Source organism: Onychostoma macrolepis, chromosome 22, assembly GCF_012432095.1.
Source record: "Onychostoma macrolepis isolate SWU-2019 chromosome 22, ASM1243209v1, whole genome shotgun sequence".
Classification (NCBI taxonomy): Eukaryota; Metazoa; Chordata; class Actinopteri; order Cypriniformes; family Cyprinidae; genus Onychostoma; species Onychostoma macrolepis.
The window spans coordinates 24725021-24746562 of NC_081176.1; the positions used below are offsets into that span (position 1 = coordinate 24725021).

General features: G+C 35.0%; 2 protein-coding genes across 6 annotated transcripts; one reads left to right on the forward strand and one right to left on the reverse strand.

Moving 5' to 3' along the window:
- Nucleotides 1-1781: 1781 nt before the first annotated feature.
- On the forward strand, nt 1782-6181 carry si:dkey-246e1.3 (uncharacterized). Of its 3 annotated transcripts, none has more exons than XM_058761700.1 (4): nt 1782-1837; nt 3924-4052; nt 4205-4301; nt 5863-6181. In XM_058761700.1, exons 1-4 carry the CDS (start codon nt 1819-1821, stop codon nt 6173-6175), a joined length of 558 nt encoding a protein of 185 aa, XP_058617683.1. In that variant the 5' UTR covers nt 1782-1818; the 3' UTR covers nt 6176-6181. The 3 variants fall into 3 exon arrangements, with proteins under 3 accessions (XP_058617683.1, XP_058617684.1, XP_058617682.1); XM_058761701.1 differs by lacking the exon at nt 1782-1837 and adding an exon at nt 1969-2164; XM_058761699.1 differs by lacking the exon at nt 1782-1837 and having other exon boundaries at nt 3667-4052.
- Nucleotides 6182-6322: 141 nt separating this feature from the next.
- xpnpep1 (X-prolyl aminopeptidase (aminopeptidase P) 1, soluble) lies at nt 6323-20676 on the reverse strand. 3 transcript variants are annotated; one of them, XM_058761697.1, is made up of 20 exons: nt 20518-20676; nt 18878-18999; nt 17826-17889; nt 16648-16752; nt 15206-15298; nt 14011-14154; nt 13787-13882; nt 13209-13290; nt 12872-13082; nt 11729-11818; nt 11598-11648; nt 11370-11428; nt 11110-11187; nt 10026-10097; nt 9743-9803; nt 9537-9606; nt 9282-9455; nt 7965-8041; nt 7628-7726; nt 6323-6623 (listed from the first exon to the last, which is right to left on the reverse strand). In XM_058761697.1, the coding sequence occupies exons 2-20, from the start codon at nt 18992-18994 to the stop codon at nt 6504-6506; spliced, it is 1863 nt and encodes a 620-aa protein (XP_058617680.1). In that variant the 5' UTR covers nt 18995-18999; nt 20518-20676; the 3' UTR covers nt 6323-6503. The 3 variants fall into 3 exon arrangements, with proteins under 3 accessions (XP_058617680.1, XP_058617681.1, XP_058617679.1); XM_058761698.1 differs by lacking the exon at nt 20518-20676 and adding an exon at nt 20311-20485; XM_058761696.1 differs by lacking the exon at nt 20518-20676 and adding an exon at nt 19414-19549.
- Nucleotides 20677-21542: the final 866 nt, after the last annotated feature.

The following is a 21542-nucleotide window of genomic DNA, read 5'->3' on the forward strand; positions in this document are numbered from 1 at the left end:
GTTTAGAGTTCAGGTTTCATTATATAAAATATAATAAGCATTTAATCAAAAAAGTAGCAGAAGAAAACAAAAGCATCTTTGTTAAGAATAGAAATATGATTTACATTTTTGCTTGATGCAGTCAGACTTTGAGACCAAGAACCTCGTGTGTTTATATTTCAATGCTGGTTCTGAAGCAATATTTCTCAGATGAATGAACATGTTCTGATGCTGCAGATAAGACTGCATTGCATAACACTTACGAAAGACAATATCACTATTCACTATATTTTCTTCAGGACACTGCTGCAGATTGTTAGAACATTATATATAATATGGGGTTTGATACTTTAGCATTTTAAAATCTCACTAAATATTTGCTTTCATAATTTCATGTAATTTCAGACTTTCATGCCTGTGACTATAGCATGTATAAACTGTGCATGTCCATGTGTATATATTGTGTGTTTATGCATTATAAATATACCGTGTTTATCCTCTGTATGTATGTAAGGTTGACCAGGGTCACAAAGCCCCTATTAGTCTGTTTAATGGGTCATGGTCCATGTAAAACTACACTGATATATTATGTACAACATAAATGGTTCCCATTTTGGATGCAGTTTGTTGTCTAACCTATATTTCACAGAGATTTGCCATTTCCATCTGTGGAAACATAGAACTTAACTATTTTTGGTGTGTAAAATAGGCTAGTTGGGCTTACTACGGATATATTTAGCATTATAGGCCACCGAACATTTTTATTTTTAAATGTTTATTTTTCATCAGACTATCTGACAGTTTGCATTAGTTAAACCCAGTAAAATAAATGCAGAAAATGTAGCTTTTGATGAAAGTAGTCTATGTAGTGACATTCTTAAGCAGTTTATGAATTTTCTGCAAGTGTGACATTCACCTGTTAATGTGCGATCACATTTAGCCTACTGTTGTTCAGCAAATTTTCGCGGGCAAAATCCAAAGAATTTGCACCATCGGAAGGTACTTTCGACTTTTCGTCTCACAACTCTAACTTTAATTTTGCTTTTTTTTTTTTTTGAGTTTATATAATTCAGACGACTTCTTCTCAGCATTCTCAGAATTACGAGATACGAGCTCAGAATTCTTTTTTTTTCTCGAATTCTTTTATTCATTCATATTTTGCTTCTGCCACGAAAAAAAAAGGAAAGTTTTTTCAATTTTTATTTCACAATTCTTTCTCTTTTTTTCATCGCAATTGCAAGTTAATATCTCACAATTTCTTTTTCTCTCAGAACTGCGAGTTTATTTCTCCAAGTTGGCTAATTCTCCAAACAATTTTTGCCCGCGAAAATCCGCTAACGTGGCAGCGAATATACGACTTTATGATGTGACTGTTCCCTTTAAAAATAAACAACGAATGACGAATGAAATCACCACATAATTCAAACAGAATTCCTCACACTATCAATATTTCATTACACATGTACTGTATTGGGCTTATCACGTAGGAACAATATTGATTTCTGAAATGAAAAATCGTTAAAACATGAGGCAGATCGCTGGGAACGACCCACAAGAATGGCTTGGTAGGCCTATTTGTTATTATAACTGGCATTTGTCATAAATCAGCATTGAAGCCTCTCATTGACCCATGTCTGAGTCCAATATAACCGAGGTTTACCCAGAAGGCTGTGAGGAGGGCAGTGAGGTGTCAGTGATCCCATGAATTCTTATGCGCTGGGCACACGGTTCTGCATCAGGTCTATTGACTCTGGCACAACATGAAGAGGAACACGTTTATACAAACAATTAAACCCAGCATTCTTTTACAACCCCTGTTCAAGCTGGAGACCAAACAAGATGATAATATGTTCCACATGTTGGTATCAGGCTTAAAATACAGTGTTACATGATTGTACCTTTCAGCATCAGGATCTTAAAAGAGAAGAAAATACTTGATTTCCCTTTGCCATAAAATTAGGAGACACAACAGCCAAACAAATCAAAAAAAAAATGGTAGGCCTACAAATATATTGTTGAGTGAAGAGCCAATACATTTGCAGCTCATAGGTCAATGATTCATGACTCATTATAAAACGTTTCAGAGCGGTTTATGTGTAGTATTTTGAAATATGAATCATTTTATGATATACTTGTAACTAGCACGTCCTGCTCGTGCTTGATACACAAAGCGGATACTTATGCGGTAAGTCCCATGTTTATTTGCTACCTCAGGCATGCAGATATTTTTAATTACTTCGCTAATGTGTAAAACCGAGCACTTGTTAAACATAATAAGCTTTAATAAAGTTCAACATCACATCGTCAGTCTCTGAAGCTGACGGGCGTTGCACTATTAGGCTACCAAACTTGTAGGCTACTGCGTTTCTTGCCAAATTGTTCATTCACCGAAGAAGAAAAAAAGTACACAAAAGCAGGCTATTTATCGTTTTGAAAACAAATTAAATTAGGCCTGTGTGTCCAAACAAAACTACAAAACTGTTTATTTTTAAAAAGCTTATTTGTGAGGCGCATATATATGTTAAAACATGTATATGTCTTCTATATGATTTTATGTACGTATACTGTGTTATATTGCTCTGACGTTAATTAATAACAATATAAATGTGTCTGCGCCTCAGAGTATTGCAGCGGCCGGATTTGAGCGTCAACACTGACCTCTAGCGGTTGGTTTGAGTATTGCATGAACAACACAAAATGTTCAGACGGGTCATTAAATTCATTTAACTATGTCTATGTATGTATGGTGTACAAATATGCCGTTTGACGTTAGGTCTGGTATGATTCCTGGACCACAAAACCAGTCGTAAGTCGCTGGGGTATATTTGTAGCAATAGCCAAAAATACATTTTATGGGTCAAAATTATTGATTTTTCTTTTATGCCAAAAATCATTAGGATGTTAAGTAAAGATCATGTTCCATGAAGATATTTTGTCAATTTACTACTGTAAATATATTAAAACTTAATTTTTGATTAGTAATATGCATTGCTAAGAACTTCATTTGGACAACTTTAAAGGTGATTTTCTCAATATTTTGATTGTTTTGCACCCTCAGATTCCAGATTTTCAAATAGTTGTATCAATGGAAAGCTTATTTATTCAGCTTTCAGATGATGTATAAATCTCAATTTCGAAAAATTGACCTTTATGACTGCTTTTGTGGTCGAGGGTCACATTTGTAAGCTTTCATAATTCGTGTAAATATTATAGGCAGTGAAAATGACCAGTCATGTGTGAAAACACTCAAAATTTACGATGCATTTGCATTATGTTTTACTGGGCCGTCTCAGTCTTGATCATACACATTGTGGCCAAATTCACAATGTTTGTGTGTAGGCCTATTTGTGTCTGAGGAATGTTCTTTATGAAACGCGGAACTGAAATCTGTTTATTTTATAAATAGAAGGACCAATGGGATTGTCTAAAAATAGAACTATTCCAGAAAAGAGCTTTGAAGGCAAATCAAGAATAGGCAGCATTTGGTAAACAATGTGGGAAACGTGTGAGCATCATGGGATTATTTCCCAGCATTCTCATGTCGAGAGCCAGAGTTAATTGTGCAATATTATTTTGAAGTCCCAGATGAAATGAAGCATGAATGCTAATGAATGCAGGCTTTGTGTTTATCTGTTCAGACTGCAGCAGGCCCTGCTAAAAGAGATGCAGCATACGTGTTATGAAATTTCCCCTTTATTTTGTACAAACACTTTTAATGAGTTTCCAAATTAATCCTGTTCTCTGGATTCTTTGGATTAGGCACAAAAACTTGCTGTTTTGCTGTGTTTCTGGGATGCGGCCTGGATCTTTAAGGACCCCAAACTGTCAAAGTTGAATGAAGTTAGGGGGCCACTGGGGCGATGAAGTAGTGGTGTTTCCGTGGAAACAAATCCACATAGTCACATGGCTTCACACTAATGAATATTCTCACCACCTCTTTCCAGACCGAGCAATTTGTTGGTCACTTTTGGCCTATGCCATCGGCAGCATGAGCCTAACGGGGATCGATCTGTCTCTTAACGGGACGACCTTATTGAAACCAAATGACACAGAAACACAAGCCGCTCTCTATGGTGAGTAAACCGTGTTTTAACTCTTGAGCATGATCCACTAGCATTTGACAATCACGACATGTTATCTTGAACAGTATATTTTACAGTATGTTTTGTCATTTGAAACCAAGAAAATTTGTATACGTTATCCATTTTTCACTTTTCTCACACAGAGGTCAAGGTGTTCAACATCACCCTTTCATCAATAGCTCTGTGCGTCCTGACAGTGACAGGAATCATCAGCTGTATCTCGTACCGAAGACACAGAAGGTGAGTAAACAGGCATACAATGCGACAAAAAAGTGCTGAACAATTAAGCCACAGATAATGTTTTGCATAAATGTCCTTGCGTTAAAATAATCTTTAAAAAAAGTTTAATAATTTGGCAATGAAACAGCGCAAACACTATATTTTAGCAAAATATTTCACAAAGTTTGCAGTTTAATTGTAAAACTATAGATATATTGTTTAAAATGAAAACAAAACATACTTTTGAAAGAAAAAGAAAGTAAAAATCCCCCCAAGGAGACATGATTTTGAGTTCTCTCACAAAAGTATTGTGTTCCCCTGAGAATCTTTGCATTCACTTCCAAAAGCATTGAAATAGTTTTTCCTCCTGCCTCACTATTTCCATCACAAAAGTTTGCAAGTATATTGAAAAGCATTGAAATATACTTTTGTTCATTGCTTTTGAGTTTCTTGCAAAATCATTCAAATCTATTTTTTCCTCCTACCTCATATTATTTCCAAATCACACAAGTTTTGCTAATTAATGCAAAGTTTCTCAGGGGATGCAAAATCATAGAAATATAATATGTTTCAATGCTGCGTTTGCTCACAAAACTTTTGCATTCTCTCACAAAAGTACTGTGCTCCCCCAAAACCTTTCCTTACAAATGGGAGAAACCCAAAAATATTGAAATACTTTTTTCTCCCACTATATATTTTACAAAAGTGTTGCAAGTGAATGCAGAGTTTCTTGAGGGAATGCAAAAGTTTTGTGATCAAATGCAAAAGCATTGCAATATAATTTATTTAAAAACTTTTGCTAGCAAAACTTGCTTCCTCTTGCTAAAATTGCAAGCGAATGCCACGTTTTTCAGGGAAGTACAAAACTCTAGCAAGCTAACAAAGTTTCTCAGGAAAACAATACTTTTGCATAAGAACGCAATGTTTCCCCCGAGAAAAGCACATTTTTTGTTAGCGTATGGAAAGATTTTCAGAAAGAAACTAAATTTTTGCAAACAAACACAAACTTTCCCAGGGAAATGCAATTCTTTTGTGAGAGAATGCAATGTTTTTGAGGAGAACGCAAAATTTTTGTGCGAGAATGCAAATTTGGAAACGCAAACTTGTGCGAGCAAATGCGAAGATTTTCAGGATAACTCAATACTTTTGTGGGAAAATGCTAATTTGGAAACGCAAAACTTGCGCGAGCTAAAGATTTTCAGGGAAACTCAATACTTTTGTGCGAGAATGCAAAGTGTTTCAGGGAAACGCAATACTTTTTTGAGCAAATGCAAAGTTTTTTGGAGGAATACAATGCGTTTGCGAGAGAACCCAAGGTTTCACAGGGAAACACAATACTTTTTGCAAGATGACGCAAAGTTTCCCTGAGAAAAAAAGCTAAACTTTTGTAAGCAAATGCAAACTTTATCAGGGAAACACTACTTTTGCAAGAGAAGTGAATTTTGAGTGAAATTTCGCGATTGAATGCAAAAGCATTGAAATATTATTTTTCTTCCCATCACCATTTTTTTTGGTCAAAACCATCTAATTGGGTCCTAAATTGTGTCTAATAGCTGTAACGGTACGTATCTTTGTGTCACAGGAAGTGTAAACGGGCGCGTGTCTATGAGAGCGCCATTGCCACTGAGGTTCCTGAAGAGCCAGTGGGTGTTATGTGTGTGAGGAAAACCCATAGCTTCCGTAACCCGCTCGCCCTGTTCAGAAGACAGGAGGGGCCGAAGGACAACTCACGCATCCACTACATCTACACCAACCCTCTGCCTGTGGGACACGAGGAGGACAGGATCCCCCCTCACACCGTGTCCATACACACTCCACTCACGCTGAAGGACTACGCCAACGACCCCAGCAGCGGCATCATCCTGGCCCCGCCCATTTTTTACATGCAGCTGTAGAAAATTAGTGTTTAAAGAACAGTTTGCACACTGTCATGTCATCCCAAACCCGTATCACGCTCTTTCTTACGTAGAACACAAAAAGAGACGTTTAGCAGAATGTTCATGCTGCTCTTTTCCTTACTATGCAAAGGGAAACGCTGCATATCTTTTTCAACAGTTTAATTGGCTCATAAAACAGCTGATGAAAGCGTGCTTTACAAAAGAAGCAGAACATGAACTATATCCACCAGAAAAGCAGATAGAGACCAAGACTGAGAGAGAACGACAGGGAAAAATCACTGGCGATCGTTAAAACGATGACAAAAAAAATCAGTCAACAATATTTTTAGAAAGTCGGCTGAGTTTCTCGGATCAGCCAATCCAGAGCCTCCTTCCTGCCTTGCCGCTCGAGCTCCGCCCCAATCGTCTCCCGGCATTTCTTGTGGTAGTCATTCACCCAATCACGCTGCAGGAAGAAAGTATGTATTATTACAGCAATCCATTTGTAAATTTTATGGGTCTTGCTTCCGGTCTTATTTGCTTCCAGCTATTGTTAGCTGTACAAAACAGCTCATTTTGCTGCTTGGTACTGCAAATTGCTGTGTCTTACCGTATTATTTTAGTGTATCGTCTTAATTATGAACACACTGGTTTGTAAAGCAAACAGTTTTACCGTTTACTGCACATTGTTATTCTTCTCGTTATTTCCCTAATGAACTTACTTCCTACTTCCGCGTTTAGGAATAAGGTGGATAATGAAAGCCATTTCATAGAGGGTTAAAGGATTTATTTACTCAAATGTTGTGAATTATCACACAATAGCGGTCGCAAGCATTCAATACACTTCAATTTTCACACGTATGCTGATGTAATTGGGTAATGTAAATTACCTAATCGTAATGTAATAATGTTGTAAATATTGACGCCCATGCAACTGGAGTATTACTTTGAAAGGTTGTGTTGGGCTTAGACAGCTTTAATCATTTTTAGACGATTTATTAGATTTAAAAATAAATAAATAAACACTTTGTAACAAACAATGTTTGTGAGATTTTTTTCATAGTTACAAATGGCCTACAAACAGCTTAATTGCTAAAAACACAGCATAAAGTTAGCCTGCTAATTGGGGGTGTTTATACAACATCTTTTTTTAGCTAAAAACAGAAAACTTATGTTTTGGCCATTCATTTACACAACAACAGTGGTTTGACGGCTGGAAAGTTTTTGAAAACAACATCATTGTGTAAAATCCCAAAAATGTGAATTTGTAAAAACAGAGATGTCATTAAGTGACGCGTAGTGGCCTGGCACAAATAATACAGCGTTTTAGCAAGTTTTTGCAAAACTTTTCAAAAAATGCAAAAAGGAAACCTTTTCCATTTTCACTACATTGTTGTCATGTAAAACACTACCACTACTTAACTAAACCAAATTATATTTATATAAGAAAATCTGTCGGCCTGCCTTTACCTCTTTCTGTGTGAGCATGTCTGTGTTGATCATCTTCAGCTGGATGGGGACCAAAGTGAGGGGTTCAAACGTCAGACTACCTCGGTTTCTGTAGTTATACTGAAAGAAAGGAGAGGAAAAGCTGAAATATCATACTTTATATCTCTCAAAAGTACATTAAATAGTTTCTGACTTAGTTTGTGCTGTTATGTCTTTGACTCAATCCTGACACCTATTGGTGTGGATGAAGAATCACACACAAAACAACAAAACACTGGGACAAAACGTGTCAGAAAAATTAAGTATTTTCTTGGTATAAATATGAACAGATGAAGGTGTGATTTGATGCAGTCATTACTTTAGGTTTGGCGGGAATAACCAGGACAACGTTTTCTATCCGAATGCCAAAAGATCCATCTTCATAGTATCCAGGCTCTTGAAAAAACAACAACAACAACAACAAAATGTACAAGACTCAAATTTACCTCAGAAGTAACTTAGGGGTGCAACGGATGTGATTCGCGGGTTAACTGTTAAGTTTAACCATCATAGAGTGAAAGTTTATCATTTGCACGTGTTGTGTCTTGCCAATTTACACATTCAAGCAATTTCAGACCATTCAGATGAAGGAGAAGTCGAATTCGGGAGAGAGAGAGAGGCGTGATTCAGACAACGCCTCAACGGATGGATACATACACACACACAAAGTTATGTTAAAATACCCGTTTTGGCAAGTATTCTGGTAAACACAGTCGGTTATGTCTTAAGTTAACGTATACTGCTGAGAAAGAAACCAGATGTGTGTCAGTATTAGGTCTGTGCATTTAGTCTTAAAGAGACAGCAGCCTATATTAAAAGCTGCTCTCTGCTAATCAAACAACACCACAGCTTTAACAAAGATTAATCTGTATTTAACTTATGCAGGAAGCATTAGTGTGTTGTTTTACACTTACTTTTTTACATTTCTGCACCTGAATACTACTGTTACTGTCTTTATTTATAATTTTATGTTATCCCATGGTCTGTCTGAATACTGGATTCTGATTGGCTGGCAGGTGTTGATTAAATTTGTTGAACTGCAGGTAGTTCCAGGTCAGTTCAATCACGTTCTATATTAATGCGCTTCCTATAAACATTGGTAACCATAGTAACATACAGTTACAGTTAAATAGTAATACAGACGAAAATAATCGTCATTTTTATCGTTCCGGTCAAATATTGCAGCGCAAATATTATTAACATCTTTACTATGTGAATGCTGGGAAGTGACCATGGCATAAACGGGATAATCAACGGCTAGCTGTGCATTAAACGACCTGAATACACTTCTTCGCCTCCACGCCGTGCATTCAAATCGTTTAATGCACAGCTAGCCGTTGATTATCCATGTAGGCTGTTCATCTACGCTTGTAATTTGCGTAATTGTTCTCGTTTTATTACTGACTTTAGTAGTTAAGCTAATAGTATAGAAGAACTTAAAAGTAAGCTTTTAGTAATTAATGAAAAGCAAACTTTTTTGCTGCTCTGAAAAATGATCCGATCCGTGACTCAAAATTGTGAGTTTTGTGATCCGTTGCACCACTACTCAGAAGTAATTTACAATGTACTGTGTAAAGATATCACTAAAATAAGGAGAGAAAATAAACATGATTAAAGCATGTATGCGTTTCCGTACCATCGCTGACAATCATTCCAGCCTCCAGAGGTTCGTCTGCAAATGTTTTGTAGCTGATGCCACATGGACCTTCATGTACATTAAGGAAACATCCGACACCGTGGCCGGTACCATGAAGATAGTCCAACCCAGAGTCCCAGAGAGCAGCACGAGCGAACGAGTCCAACAGGTGACCTGAACCCAAGAGCACAATCCACTGAGACAAAATATTTCTCTCTCTCAAACTGCTTCAAGTATCTGATTTTAAGCTCTTACCTTTGGTTCCATTGGGAAAGACGGCAGCACTGACAGCGATGTGTCCTTTTAGGACATATGTGAAGCATTCCTGTGTAGATCAGAGTGTGGAAAGACAGAATTATTAGCATTATGGGTGGACCATTAGTTTTCAGACTGTAAAGTGAGAGAGAGTTTGATCTTGAAGCAAAATAAAACAATTTTTTTTTTTTTTGAAGATTATTTACCTTCTCATAATCAGTGGGTGTTCCAAAGTGCACTGTACGGGTCACATCTGTAGTTCCATCTCTGGATACCAAAGACAAAAAAAAAAAAAAAAAATCAAATTTCATAGTAGATATTTGTATTTATTTTATCCCAGATAACTACATTTTTAAGTATTGAGTTATTGTATACGAGTCAAAAACAAACAAACTATTTTATGTTATTTTAATTAAATAAACTAAATTTACAAATAAATCTAATCTCAGGTTGACTGTGATTTCTCTTGAGCGGTGTTTGTGTGCTTACAAGTACTGAGCTCCGGAGTCAATAAGATAAACTTCGTTTAGAGAAAGAGTCCTGTTAGTTTCTGGGAGAGGCCTAAAAAACAAGAGAGAAAAGGATACTTAAAATTAAAACAAAAATTCAATTAAATGTATTATTAAAGCTGCAGTCTGTAAGTTTTGCCTTTTTGTTGCCATCTCTGTTTGAAAACCTGGAATTACAGCTCTGTGCGGAATTATCTTCCTTGCGTGGAATTCAGATTCTAGCCTACGTCTTGGAATATGTGACCCAAATAAGAATTTTCACCATATATTCCCATCTGAACAAGAAAATAACAAGTCTGCCACATTTGTTCTGACCAACTGAGGAAAAAAGCATTATAATAAATCGCGCTTCCAATGCTGATTTAATTTAAAGATCTGTTAGCTCATATCACATCAAACCGTGCAAATTATTATTATATACTTTATTCTCAAATTATTAATGTTAATAACATCAGCGTTGCGTGACTATGAGTATAGTGTGTATTAGTGTGTAGATTTCAATTTCTGTACAGTCTAATATCTAATTGTCATACCATTCGAATTTCATATTAAGAAATTCTTTTAACCCAAAAAGCAAACTATGCTCCCTTTTTCTTTAAAATACAAATCTTGTGTAATCCCAGGCTATCTGTAATCAGAAGCACAGTTAAAACTGGAATACAATTTAATAATATAATGTGTTTCATAAACACATAATCCTTTCTGGATTACAATCCGCTATCAAAATGATACATTTAATTATTCTAGCTGCTGTGAGAAAAGGCTATAAATGATCCGTCACCTGCAGGATCCTCACATGTGATAGCCTAGTAGCTGGGACAACTTCGTAATGTTACCAGACGTGACGTAATGACGCAGTGCCATGCTTGAATTTCCGCGAAAACCTGTACTACTCAAATTAGAAAACATTATTATAAGATAACTGTTGTGAATCGGGTTAAAGTAAGGTGATAGTTTTGAACACTGGCTGGTTATGTACTTGCTCAAATATTGATTTCGGATCATTTTTAACCAAAAAAAGTTGCGGACTGCAGCTTTAAATACTGATTATTAGAACAGCTCACCTGTAATGTATTATGGCCCCATTTGGTCCCACACTAGAGATGGTTGGAAAACTCAGCCCAACAAAGTCTTTCTGTTGACTAGAAAAGATTTTCAAGAAAACATTTTCAATTGAGAGTAAATTGTTTTGCTGCCTCTGTGTCTGCAGTTCCACAGATCACCAGTAAGAGGCTCCACAATCTCATATAAGACAAAAACAGAAAGCAAAGCGGCTCTTAAATTCACTGCCAAAACAGTTAAACACGCAGCATGTTTGACTCACCTTCGCAGTTCTTCAGCTTTATCTGCTACTGATATTTCTGTAACCGTACCTTTGGGAATCTGTACAAATGACAAATACAAGCTCTTATATTTTCTTCATTCATTCAATAAAAGTTTTTTACTACAAAATAATTTTACTACAAAAAAAAATAAAAATAAAAAAATGCATTGAGAAAAACTCCTAAATATATTTCCAGTGAATAAAACAACAAATTATACACAATCATACCTCTTTCTCCAGCCAAGCAAAAAGTTCACACAGTGCCACTGCGTCTTTGACCTGTGATATAAAAAAAATATTGTGATTTATAAAGCAAAAAAGCTTAAGATTTCTGAAAATCTCTAGTTATGTGGACTTACGTGTGCCATCTTCATGCCTTGGATCTCTGTGGGGTTCTTGACGGCTTTAGCCAGACATAAGGGTGTGTATGGGATTGCAGATCTGTGGGACTGAACGGTTACAATTCTTTAATCAATAATATTTAATCATATTCGACCACTTTAGAAGGAAAAAATAAAATATCAAGACTTATTGAAGCAATAGTTGAATAAATGAATTTTTGGCGAAAATGTACTTTTCCACAGGTCATCCAAGATGTAGATGAGTTTGTTCAGATTTGGAGAAATTTAGCATTACATCACTTGCTAATCAATGCAGTGAATGGGTGCCGTCAGAATGAGAGTCAAAACAGCTGATAAGAACAACACAGTAATCCACAAGTAATCCACACCACTCCAGTCCATCAATTAACATCTTGTGAAGTGAAAAGTAGCATATTTCTAAGAAACAAATTCATCAAGATGTTTGTAACTTCAAACTAAAATATGAGTCCTCCATCTACAATATTGTTTTCTCCAGTTAAAAAGTTGTCTCGTCTGAATCAGGAGAGAAAAATGCACAAATTAAGCACCGTTTACAAGTGAAAACATTCTGAAACTGTTCTAAACACATATTTTGCTGGGTTTTGATGTGAGAGGACAACAAGGGATGGCCTTTTTCACTGGAGGAAGCGTTATTATAGATTATAGACTCAAAGAAGGTTCAAAGTTAAAATTTCTTAATGGATTTGTTTCTTACAAATATGCAGCTTTCACAAGACACTAATTAATGGACTGGAGTGCTGTGGATTACTGGGATGTTTTTATCAGCTGATTGGACTCTCATTCTGACGGCACCCATTCACTGCAAAGCATCCATTGGTGAGCAAGTGATGTAATGCTGAATTTACCCAAATCTGTTCTGATGAAGAAACAAACTCTTCTACATCTTGGATGTAGAGTAAATTTCCAGCATAATTTTCATTTTTGGGTGAACTATTCCTTTAAGGTTTAGAACAAAGGTTGCATTGCAACCATAAAAAGACATACATCAGCATTCAAAAACCATTCAACTTAAATAAAATGACAAATGTCTGAACAAAATGGAATGTTCCGCAGGAAATAACATCAGAAAAAACTTGCACAGTCTTCACAAGCACAACATCACTACATATCTTGACTCACCTTGGGTATGACTTGTGTAAGAGCACAGCTGGCCTTGTCACAAATCCATATCTTTTCTTTGGGCACCAGCGCCGCACAAACCGCCTGCAGCTCCATGTACACAGACTCATACGGAAAACACTGTATGGTCAGTTCTGGTTTGCTCGGACTGTCCAGTTCCAAATGCTCACGGACTGCAGGGCCCAACAGACGCTTACTGTCCACAAACAATCTAAATAAAAAACAACAACAAACAAACAAACAAAAAAAAAACATATGGAGGGCTGTGAGTAAGTGTACTCATTTGAAGTCTGGGAAATTTTCAGTATAAAGTGAAGAGCCAGGTATGCAGTTTTACTTTATGTTGCTAATGCCGATGATAGCGTAGGCGAAAAACACAGGGTTGTACTCGATGTCTGACCCACGCAGGTTAAAAAGCCCTGTAGAGAGAAGGTGAGATTGTATTTTTAGATTTTCAGTAATGTGAATAATAAATGGGTGCACTTTCAAAAAACGTATATAGATACATTAGCTTTCAACTTCACAAGTTTGGGGTTAGTAAGATTTTTCAAATGTTTCTCTGTTTACTAAGGCAGCATTTATTTGATGAAAAATACAGTAAAATCTGTAATACTGTGAAATATTATTACAATTTAAAATAACTGTTTATTTAAATTCTATTTGAATATATATTAAAATGTAATTTATTTCTGCAATGGTTACATTTTCAGCACCATTACTGAATTTACCAAAATATTTCCTCCTAAATATGGCAAAACAAGCTTGTCCCTCACGCAATCATGTCCATAATTATCAACATCTGACACAAGAGCTCTTTAACGGGGGTTAATAAGACAGTGGAGAGGGAACAAGTGCTAAGTCGTGATCTGACCACTAAAAACAAACACACAAAGTGTGCTGTATGGCGATACGTACATGCGATCTCATCTAGAGCTGTGACCACAAACCAGGAAATCTTCCTTTCTGCCATTTTGCCTCTCAGAGCTGTAACTTTATCTTGCCAGGTGAGACCTATATGGGAAAAAGCAACCACAACATATTGTTTTATTTTACTGTGGCACAAACATGTGTAGTGGGTTTATGACTGACATGTAAGATCATATTTCTATACTGTAAATCATCCAGTGAGATGTGCTGACCGGTGAATTTGAGGCCCAGCGTGATGAGTTTGGTGCTGGGTCGAGCGGGCCGATCCTCCCAGATGGCGTCAATGAGATTGTCCTGCACCGCAACCAAAGAGTGACCCGCGCTGCTCAAAGCCTTAGACATGTTCTTCCACTGGTCTGAAAACACAATCACAGACACAAGCAGTTAAAATAATTACAATTTCTGTCATTGCATACACAATATTATGTGAAAATACTATAGAAGGTACATATAAATAATAATAATCCTTGAATGTTAAATATTACTACAATTATGTTTTATGAAAGAATAGTTAAACAGAGCATTTTAAATTCAGCAAAATACAGTATATTTACACATATGGATATGGAAGTATATTCATTATTTTCAGTAGTCTAAATTAATATGCAGCAGTGTCATGCCCATTTAAACGATTAATATTAATTGGATTTTTTAAATTGTTTATTCAATACATTTGTTACATGATTTAAAACTTTAATGGTAACACTTTACAATAAGGTTCATTAGTTAACAACATTAGTAAACATGAACTAAGAATGAACATTACTTCTACAGCATTTATTAATCTTAGTTAATGTTCATTTTCAGCATTTATTAATGCATTATTAAAATCACAAGTTGTGTTTGTTAACATTAGTTAATGCACTTTGAACTAACAAGAATAAACAATGAACAACTATTTTCATTAACTAACATGAACAAAGATTAATAAAGTGCAATAAATGTTTATTGTTTGTTCATGTTAGTTAATACATTAACTAATGTTAACAAATGACACCTTATTGTAAAGTGTTACCACTTTAATTATTTTAATTATTAATACATTTGTAAATAAAATAAATGCATTACTGTCATTAAAAAAATAATTTTGCACACATGTAAAGAATAATAATAAAACAAAAACTATCAATAAATAAAATCCCTCCTATGTATGAAAATATTTGTATGAATAAATATATTAATTATTTCCAGTAGTCTAGATTAATATGGACAAGAGAGATGCCCGATTAACCAAATCATATTTTTAATAAAATATTAATCAAATAACTTTTCAAATAAATTATTAACATAACTTTACAAAATAGATAATTTTGAATTCACTAACATATATTTGCATGACATTTTATATGAATGAACATTTATAATAATGCAAAACTTTCTTCATAATGGTCTTGTTGAATTCCTCACCGGCGGCAATGATCCAAGGATCAACTCCCACTTTGGAGTTTTCTGGAAGAATGCTGATGAGCCAGTCCTCCTGAGATGGTGTTTCCTTCAGCCCTGACAAAACAAAATGTCAATCATTTTCGGATTGCTCTTTCGAACAATGTCGTATAGAGTCATGGCCAAAAATATCGGCACCCTTGGTAAATATGATCAAAGAAGGCTGTGAAAATTAATCTGCATTGCTACCTTTCGTTGGATAATAAGAATTTAAAATGGGAGGAAATATCATTATGAAATAAATGTTTTTCTCTAATACACGTTGGCCACAATTAACGGCACCCTTTTATTCAATACTTTTTGAAACCTCCATTTGCCAAAATAGTATATGAGTTTTCTCCTATAATGCCTGATGAGGTTAGAGACACCTGACAAGAGATCAGAGACCATTCCTTCATCCAGAATTTCTTCAGTTCACCCACTCATTTTCTACAGGGTTCAGGTCAGAGGACTGGAATGGCCAGCAGAAGCTTGGTTTTGTGCTCAGTGACCCATTTTTGTGTTGTTTTTGAGGTTTGTGTTTGGATTATTGTACGGTTGGAAGATCCAAACATGGCCCGTTATAAGATTTCTGACAGAGTCAGTCACTTATTGATTTTTTATCTGTTGGTATTTGATAGAATCCATGATGCCATGTGTCTAAACAAGATGTCCAGGACCTCCAGCAGAAATATAGGCCCACAACATCAAAAATACAGCAGTATATTTCATTGTACACATGGGGTACTTTTTATCCCTGTGTTCACCAAACCCATCTTGAGTGTTTGCTGCTAAAAAGATCATTTTTCAGTTTCATCTGACCATAGAAGCCAGTCCCATTTGAAGTTCCAGTCGTGTCTGATAACTGAATATGCTGGAGACTGTTTTTGGATGAGCAAGGAGAATTTTTCTTATGTTCATAATCACCCTGGAGTGCTCAAAATTGTAAATATGAATGGGAATGTACTTCAGAGATATTTTACTCATAAGAATTTCTAGGGGTGCCAACAATTGTGTCAAACGTGTATTTGAGAAAAACATTCATTTCATAATGAGATTTTCCCCCATTTTCAATTGTTTTAGTTCAATGAAAGGTTAGATTTTTGTGATTTTTTTAAAATAAAAGAACAAAAGGAGTAATGCAGGTTAATTTTCAGAGCCTTCTTTGATCATATTTACCAAGGGTGTCAATAGTTTTGGCCATGACTGTATTATACACTAATCAATGTAAAGCTCAAGATTGATTTCTGTAAAGTCATGAAGTTCAGTCTTAAATTCAGGAATATATTCTAATAAATGTTTTGCAATGGCTTATGAAAAGCAGCACCTTGGCCGACATGCTTTCTCGATTATGTAATAGCAATCCGATAACAAAAGTAATGACCCAGCAACCGCACATCATAAAGCTATGCTAACATTCACTTTACCCATTTTCATCAAAGTCCAGTTATTGTCCATCTGTTGGCTGGCCTGCAGGAAGTACCGCCCATCCGTCCATAAAGCAGCATGCTGTTCTGTCACAATAGCAGTACCTGGAACAAGCATGTTTATAAATTACAGTCTGTACATTTATAAATCACAGATTAACTGTTTAAAAGGCTTAATATTTATAAATTACAGGATGCATATTTACAAATCACAGGCTCTACGTTTATAAAGTTATACATGTCTATACAGCACAGGCTGTTGATTGTTTATAAAGCAAAAGCTGAATATTCAATGTTTATGAATCACAGGATATATGTTTACAAATCACAGGTTTAATGTTTATAAATCACTGGCTGTATACTTATAAATAACATATTGTACATTTATAACGCACAGTTTGTTCATTAAAAAAAAAAAAATCACAGGTTGTATATTTATAAATTATGGGTTTAATGTTTAAAAGGTTGATTGTTCATAAATTACAGCCAGACCACAGGCTCTATTTTCATTAGGTTACATGTTTATTCATTACAGGTTTATTAATCACAGGCTGTACATTTCTAAATTCACAAACTGCATATTTATAAATCAAAGGTTTAATGTTTAAAAGGCTATGTGTTTATAACAAACAGGCTGTGTTCTTAAAAATCTGTACATTTTTAAAAATCACAGGCAGTAATAAATAAATTATTATTATTATTTTATTAGTCGTAGTATATGAGGGAAGTTGGTTTATGCTTCATCCTGCCCTTGAATGAGCCACACATGGGCCACCAGTCAAAAACATCTGGCAACACCACTGAGCTGTAAATCATGTATGACAAAGAAGCCTCTCAAAGTCATAAGATAAGAATCACAAATACCAGTTTTACTTCTTCATTCTTTGAGTGAAATTCTTTGGGGTGCGGTGAACTGCCTTGTCATGTAATGACACAGTTAAAAATTGTCAATTGTCAATTTTTTTTTTTTTTAACTGGGACAATACTGTCTGTTTTTGATCTATTTATATAAGTAATCTATGTCTTATGATTGCCATTGTTTCTATGTGTGTGTTCACCTATGATTCTGTAGCTCTATAGTTGATAAATCTCCACTGTGATCGAGTAAAAAAGGTATTAATTGATACTATTGTCATATTGCAATTATATAAAATTGAATACTTTGACGTTACACGCACCTGCAGAGCCGTTGAATCCGCAGATGAATTCTCGTCTGCAGTCACAGGGCGCGATGTATTCACTCTGCAGGATGACCGGATGAAGTGAGAAAAAGAGAGAGATGAAGGTAAAAAGTGAGATCAGCTCTGTCAGCAATCAGTCCTAATTACTGCTAATTTAACCAGCCAGCAGAATGAAGGAAAACACTTGGCAGGAGGTCACACACACACACACACACACACACACACATAATCAGAGGTGATTTCATAATCACAGAGCCAGAGAGGAGGTGAGGGAAGCCCATCACTCACACAATAGATGCTAAAAGGCACAACGGGAACACACACACACACACACACACACACTGCAGCAGCTGAAGTGACTGATTTCACTTTTTGTTTCTAGGGTGTTGAATGTTTATAAGCTTAAATTTATATTTATCACAGGCTGTATATATTTTTTTTAAATCACAGGCTCCATGTTTATAAGGTGGAAAGTTTATAAATTACAGTTTTTTTTTTTATTCAAATCACAGTCTGTACGTTTATTAATCACAGGTTGAATGTTTATAAATAACATGCTGTATGTTTATAAACCACAGGTTCAATCACAGGTTATATAAATCACACTCTGCATGCTTATAAGGTGAAATGTTTAGAAATCGCATGAAGTGATTTTTACAAATCACAGTCTGCACATTTATAAAGCACAGGTTGAATGGGTTAGAGTTTGAATGCTTATAAATCACAGGTTATGTGTTTAAAAAAACACAGATTGAATGTTTATAAATCACAGACCATATATTTGTAAATCATGGTCTGTACATAATTTATAAATCTCAGACACTATGAAATGTTTATAAATATATAAAATAGTATTTATACATGACAGTCCATATTTTTATAAATCACAGACTATATGTTTGTAAATCACAGGCTGAATGTTTATCAATCACAGGTTCTATGTTTATAAGATGAGATGTTTATAAATCACGGTCTGTACATTTCTGAATCACATTTGTGGAGCACAGCTCAAAGGGTTTCCAGCAGGTTTTAGTGTATTGAGATATCACCTGATGTGCGTCTCCTGATGGGACGATGTACGCTTGTATGGGCTCTGTGATGTACTTGCTGTTCTTCATGGCCTGGCGGAGCTGCCTGAGCAACTCCAATGTGATCTTTGGAGACATAGCGTCTGTTGAGAGAAAAAGAAAGTCAGACTTAAATTTGCACACTATGCAATTTATGACATCTGGTCATCACCAGTGACTACCCTGTAAAAAAAACTGCAAAAAACAGCAATTTGCCAATTTTTCAATCGATATCTAATTCTAATAAACATGACTTTTCACTTTCAGACCTATGTTAACCAAGACCAAAAAAACACTATTTTGTAAGTTTGTTCAAAAATACAAAATAATGCAACCTTGATATTTGATTTTCATAAATTAAATCTGCTGCTAATGACATCAGATCAATTTACAAGTTTATTGAAATGATTAACAACCAAAGCACTGAGAGAACAGACATCTACCCGTTTCTGACTGTGCAAGTGTGTGTATAAGTGCAAAAAAAGAAAAAAAAAAGCCTTTTGTGAACAAAGAATTACCTGCAGCCATTTTCCCTCTGTGAACCTGAGATCTTACTTGTAACGTGGAGCTCAAAGTTGGAAAGATATGAGACTGTTAACCTGCACCTTTGCACAGACGGTCTCTCAGGTGGCATAAAGCGACCGTCCCATTGTTAAAGATTTACTGAAAGGGTCTACGCCTTCTTGTTCTGTGATCATGCAATCATTTACCAAACTTTTTACAAAAGACTACCACTAAACCTTCTATTTTAAAGATACCATTTTCTGTCATTGTTATCAAATTAGTGAATGAATGAATGAATGAATGAATATTCTGATTCAAGTTTGCACTGTTCCTATGAGGGACTACATTATAATTTATTAAAAATAATCGTAGTAATGTTGGGGGAAAGCATGGTTACTATAATGATTTTCTTTTTTTTAAGATTTCAGCACATTCAAGTTATAGATATTTCAAACTTCTCTCATTACAATTTAGTTTTATTTGTATTTATGTATACATACACATACATTATATAGGGCTTATTCATTCACAAAATAAACACATTCTCAAAAGCTAGAGCATCGACAGGCCAATGTTACATCTTCCAATCATATCGCTGGAATTATCATATCGACAGCTGATTGGACAGAAGGGCTTTACAGTTCAACAATATAAACAATCTAGATTTAAACTCAGTTTTTACGCATTAATTTAGACGGGAGATCTGCAGTGCACGGCGACATAACAACGTATCGATAAACTTAAATCAAACCCTCAGAAAACTTTGTTAAAATTGATTTTTTATTATGTTTTGTCCGTAGTAGGTGTGGCAGTCTCCCGTACCGTTCATCCAAATACAATGCTTTCAAAAACATAAATGATATTCATCTGCAAACATAACGTTACTTGTTTTTTATTAATGTTTTACTTACTATTTATTAAACATTTGCTTTGCCTATCAAAGGAGAGAGCTTGAGTGATCCGCGCCGACGCTTCTTCATTTATCAAAACACTCGCATGTTATGCAAGCGACAATAACAATAACACTCGTGCTGGTCTCAGGCAGCACAATCCACTGCTGTTTTCTGAGCCTGGAGCACACACAGTGAACGACTGACATCAAACAAGTCACCAGTTACCTTAGAGAAGCGAGTCTTGAGATGTAAACTATTGTTAAAACTCTGCTGTTCCTTGTGTTAGTGTGCAAAGGAAGCTGCCATTACAGTGATGAGATCTGTGCTCACGTGACAGGCTCCTCTTCCAGTCACATGGCGCGTTCAGCGACGCGCCCACTTTAAGTCAATGAGCGCGACTCTTTTGAGTAGATAGCGGTAGTAGACTATATAGTAGACAGCAGTCTAGTAGACATTGGACATGTTTTATATAAGTAGTTATATATTTTTTGTTAATATTTTTTATTTCACTTAAATCTTTTTTAGTTTTGTTGTTATTTTTTATTATTATTTTGTGTGTGTGTGTGTGTGTGTGTTTGAAGTAATGAAAATGTTTTTTTTAATTAACTATATTTAATGTTAATATATTAATAACTAATGAATATGCACTGTGAAAAGTGATAAGTTGACTTAACTTAATAAAATTGAGGAAACCTGTTGTCTTAAAGTTATTAATAATAATTAAAAAAAAAAAGTTAAGTGAATTGTTAAGTTCACTTAACTTTTAAAAAAAATTTTTATTATTATTTAATTAACTATTTTAAGGCAACGTGTTTCCTCAATTTTTTTAAGTTAAGTCAACTTATCACTTTTTACAGTGTGGTAAATGGATTGGGTAAGAAGTCTCATATGCTTAAAAATGCTGCATTTGTTTGATCACAATAATTTTGTGAAATATTAATACAAATTAAAATAACTAATTTAATTTTAATATATTTTAAAAATTAATATATTTTAGCATTTTCAGCATCATCAGTGTCACATTTGAGACATTTCTTATTATTATCAATGTTGAAAACAACATTAGGATTCTTTGATATAAAGTTAATTTGAAATATGTATTTTTAATAGTGTAAAGGTCTGTACATCCTTGTTGCTGAATAATTTATCTATTAAAAAAAAACCACACAGTTATATGTAACATTTATATGAGTAATATTCTTAGTAAATCACCTGCCAGACACCCATGAAAAACACACAAACAATATTAG

Bases quoted from the DNA above. Each gene is read 5' to 3' on its own strand.
- si:dkey-246e1.3 (XM_058761699.1), top strand. From the start codon at position 3,815: ATGAAGTTAGGGGGCCACTGGGGCGATGAAGTAGTGGTGTTTCCGTGG. The intron at 4,053-4,204 runs GTGAGTAAACCG...TTTCTCACACAG, and splicing joins AACACAAGCCGCTCTCTATG to AGGTCAAGGTGTTCAACATC. The intron at 4,302-5,862 runs GTGAGTAAACAG...TTTGTGTCACAG, and splicing joins TCGTACCGAAGACACAGAAG to GAAGTGTAAACGGGCGCGTG.
- xpnpep1 (XM_058761696.1), bottom strand. The intron at 13,291-13,786 runs GTACGTATCGCC...TTCTCTCTACAG, and splicing joins AGCTCTAGATGAGATCGCAT to GGCTTTTTAACCTGCGTGGG. The intron at 7,727-7,964 runs GTAATGACTGCA...CCTTTCTTTCAG, and splicing joins TTATTCCCGCCAAACCTAAA to TATAACTACAGAAACCGAGG.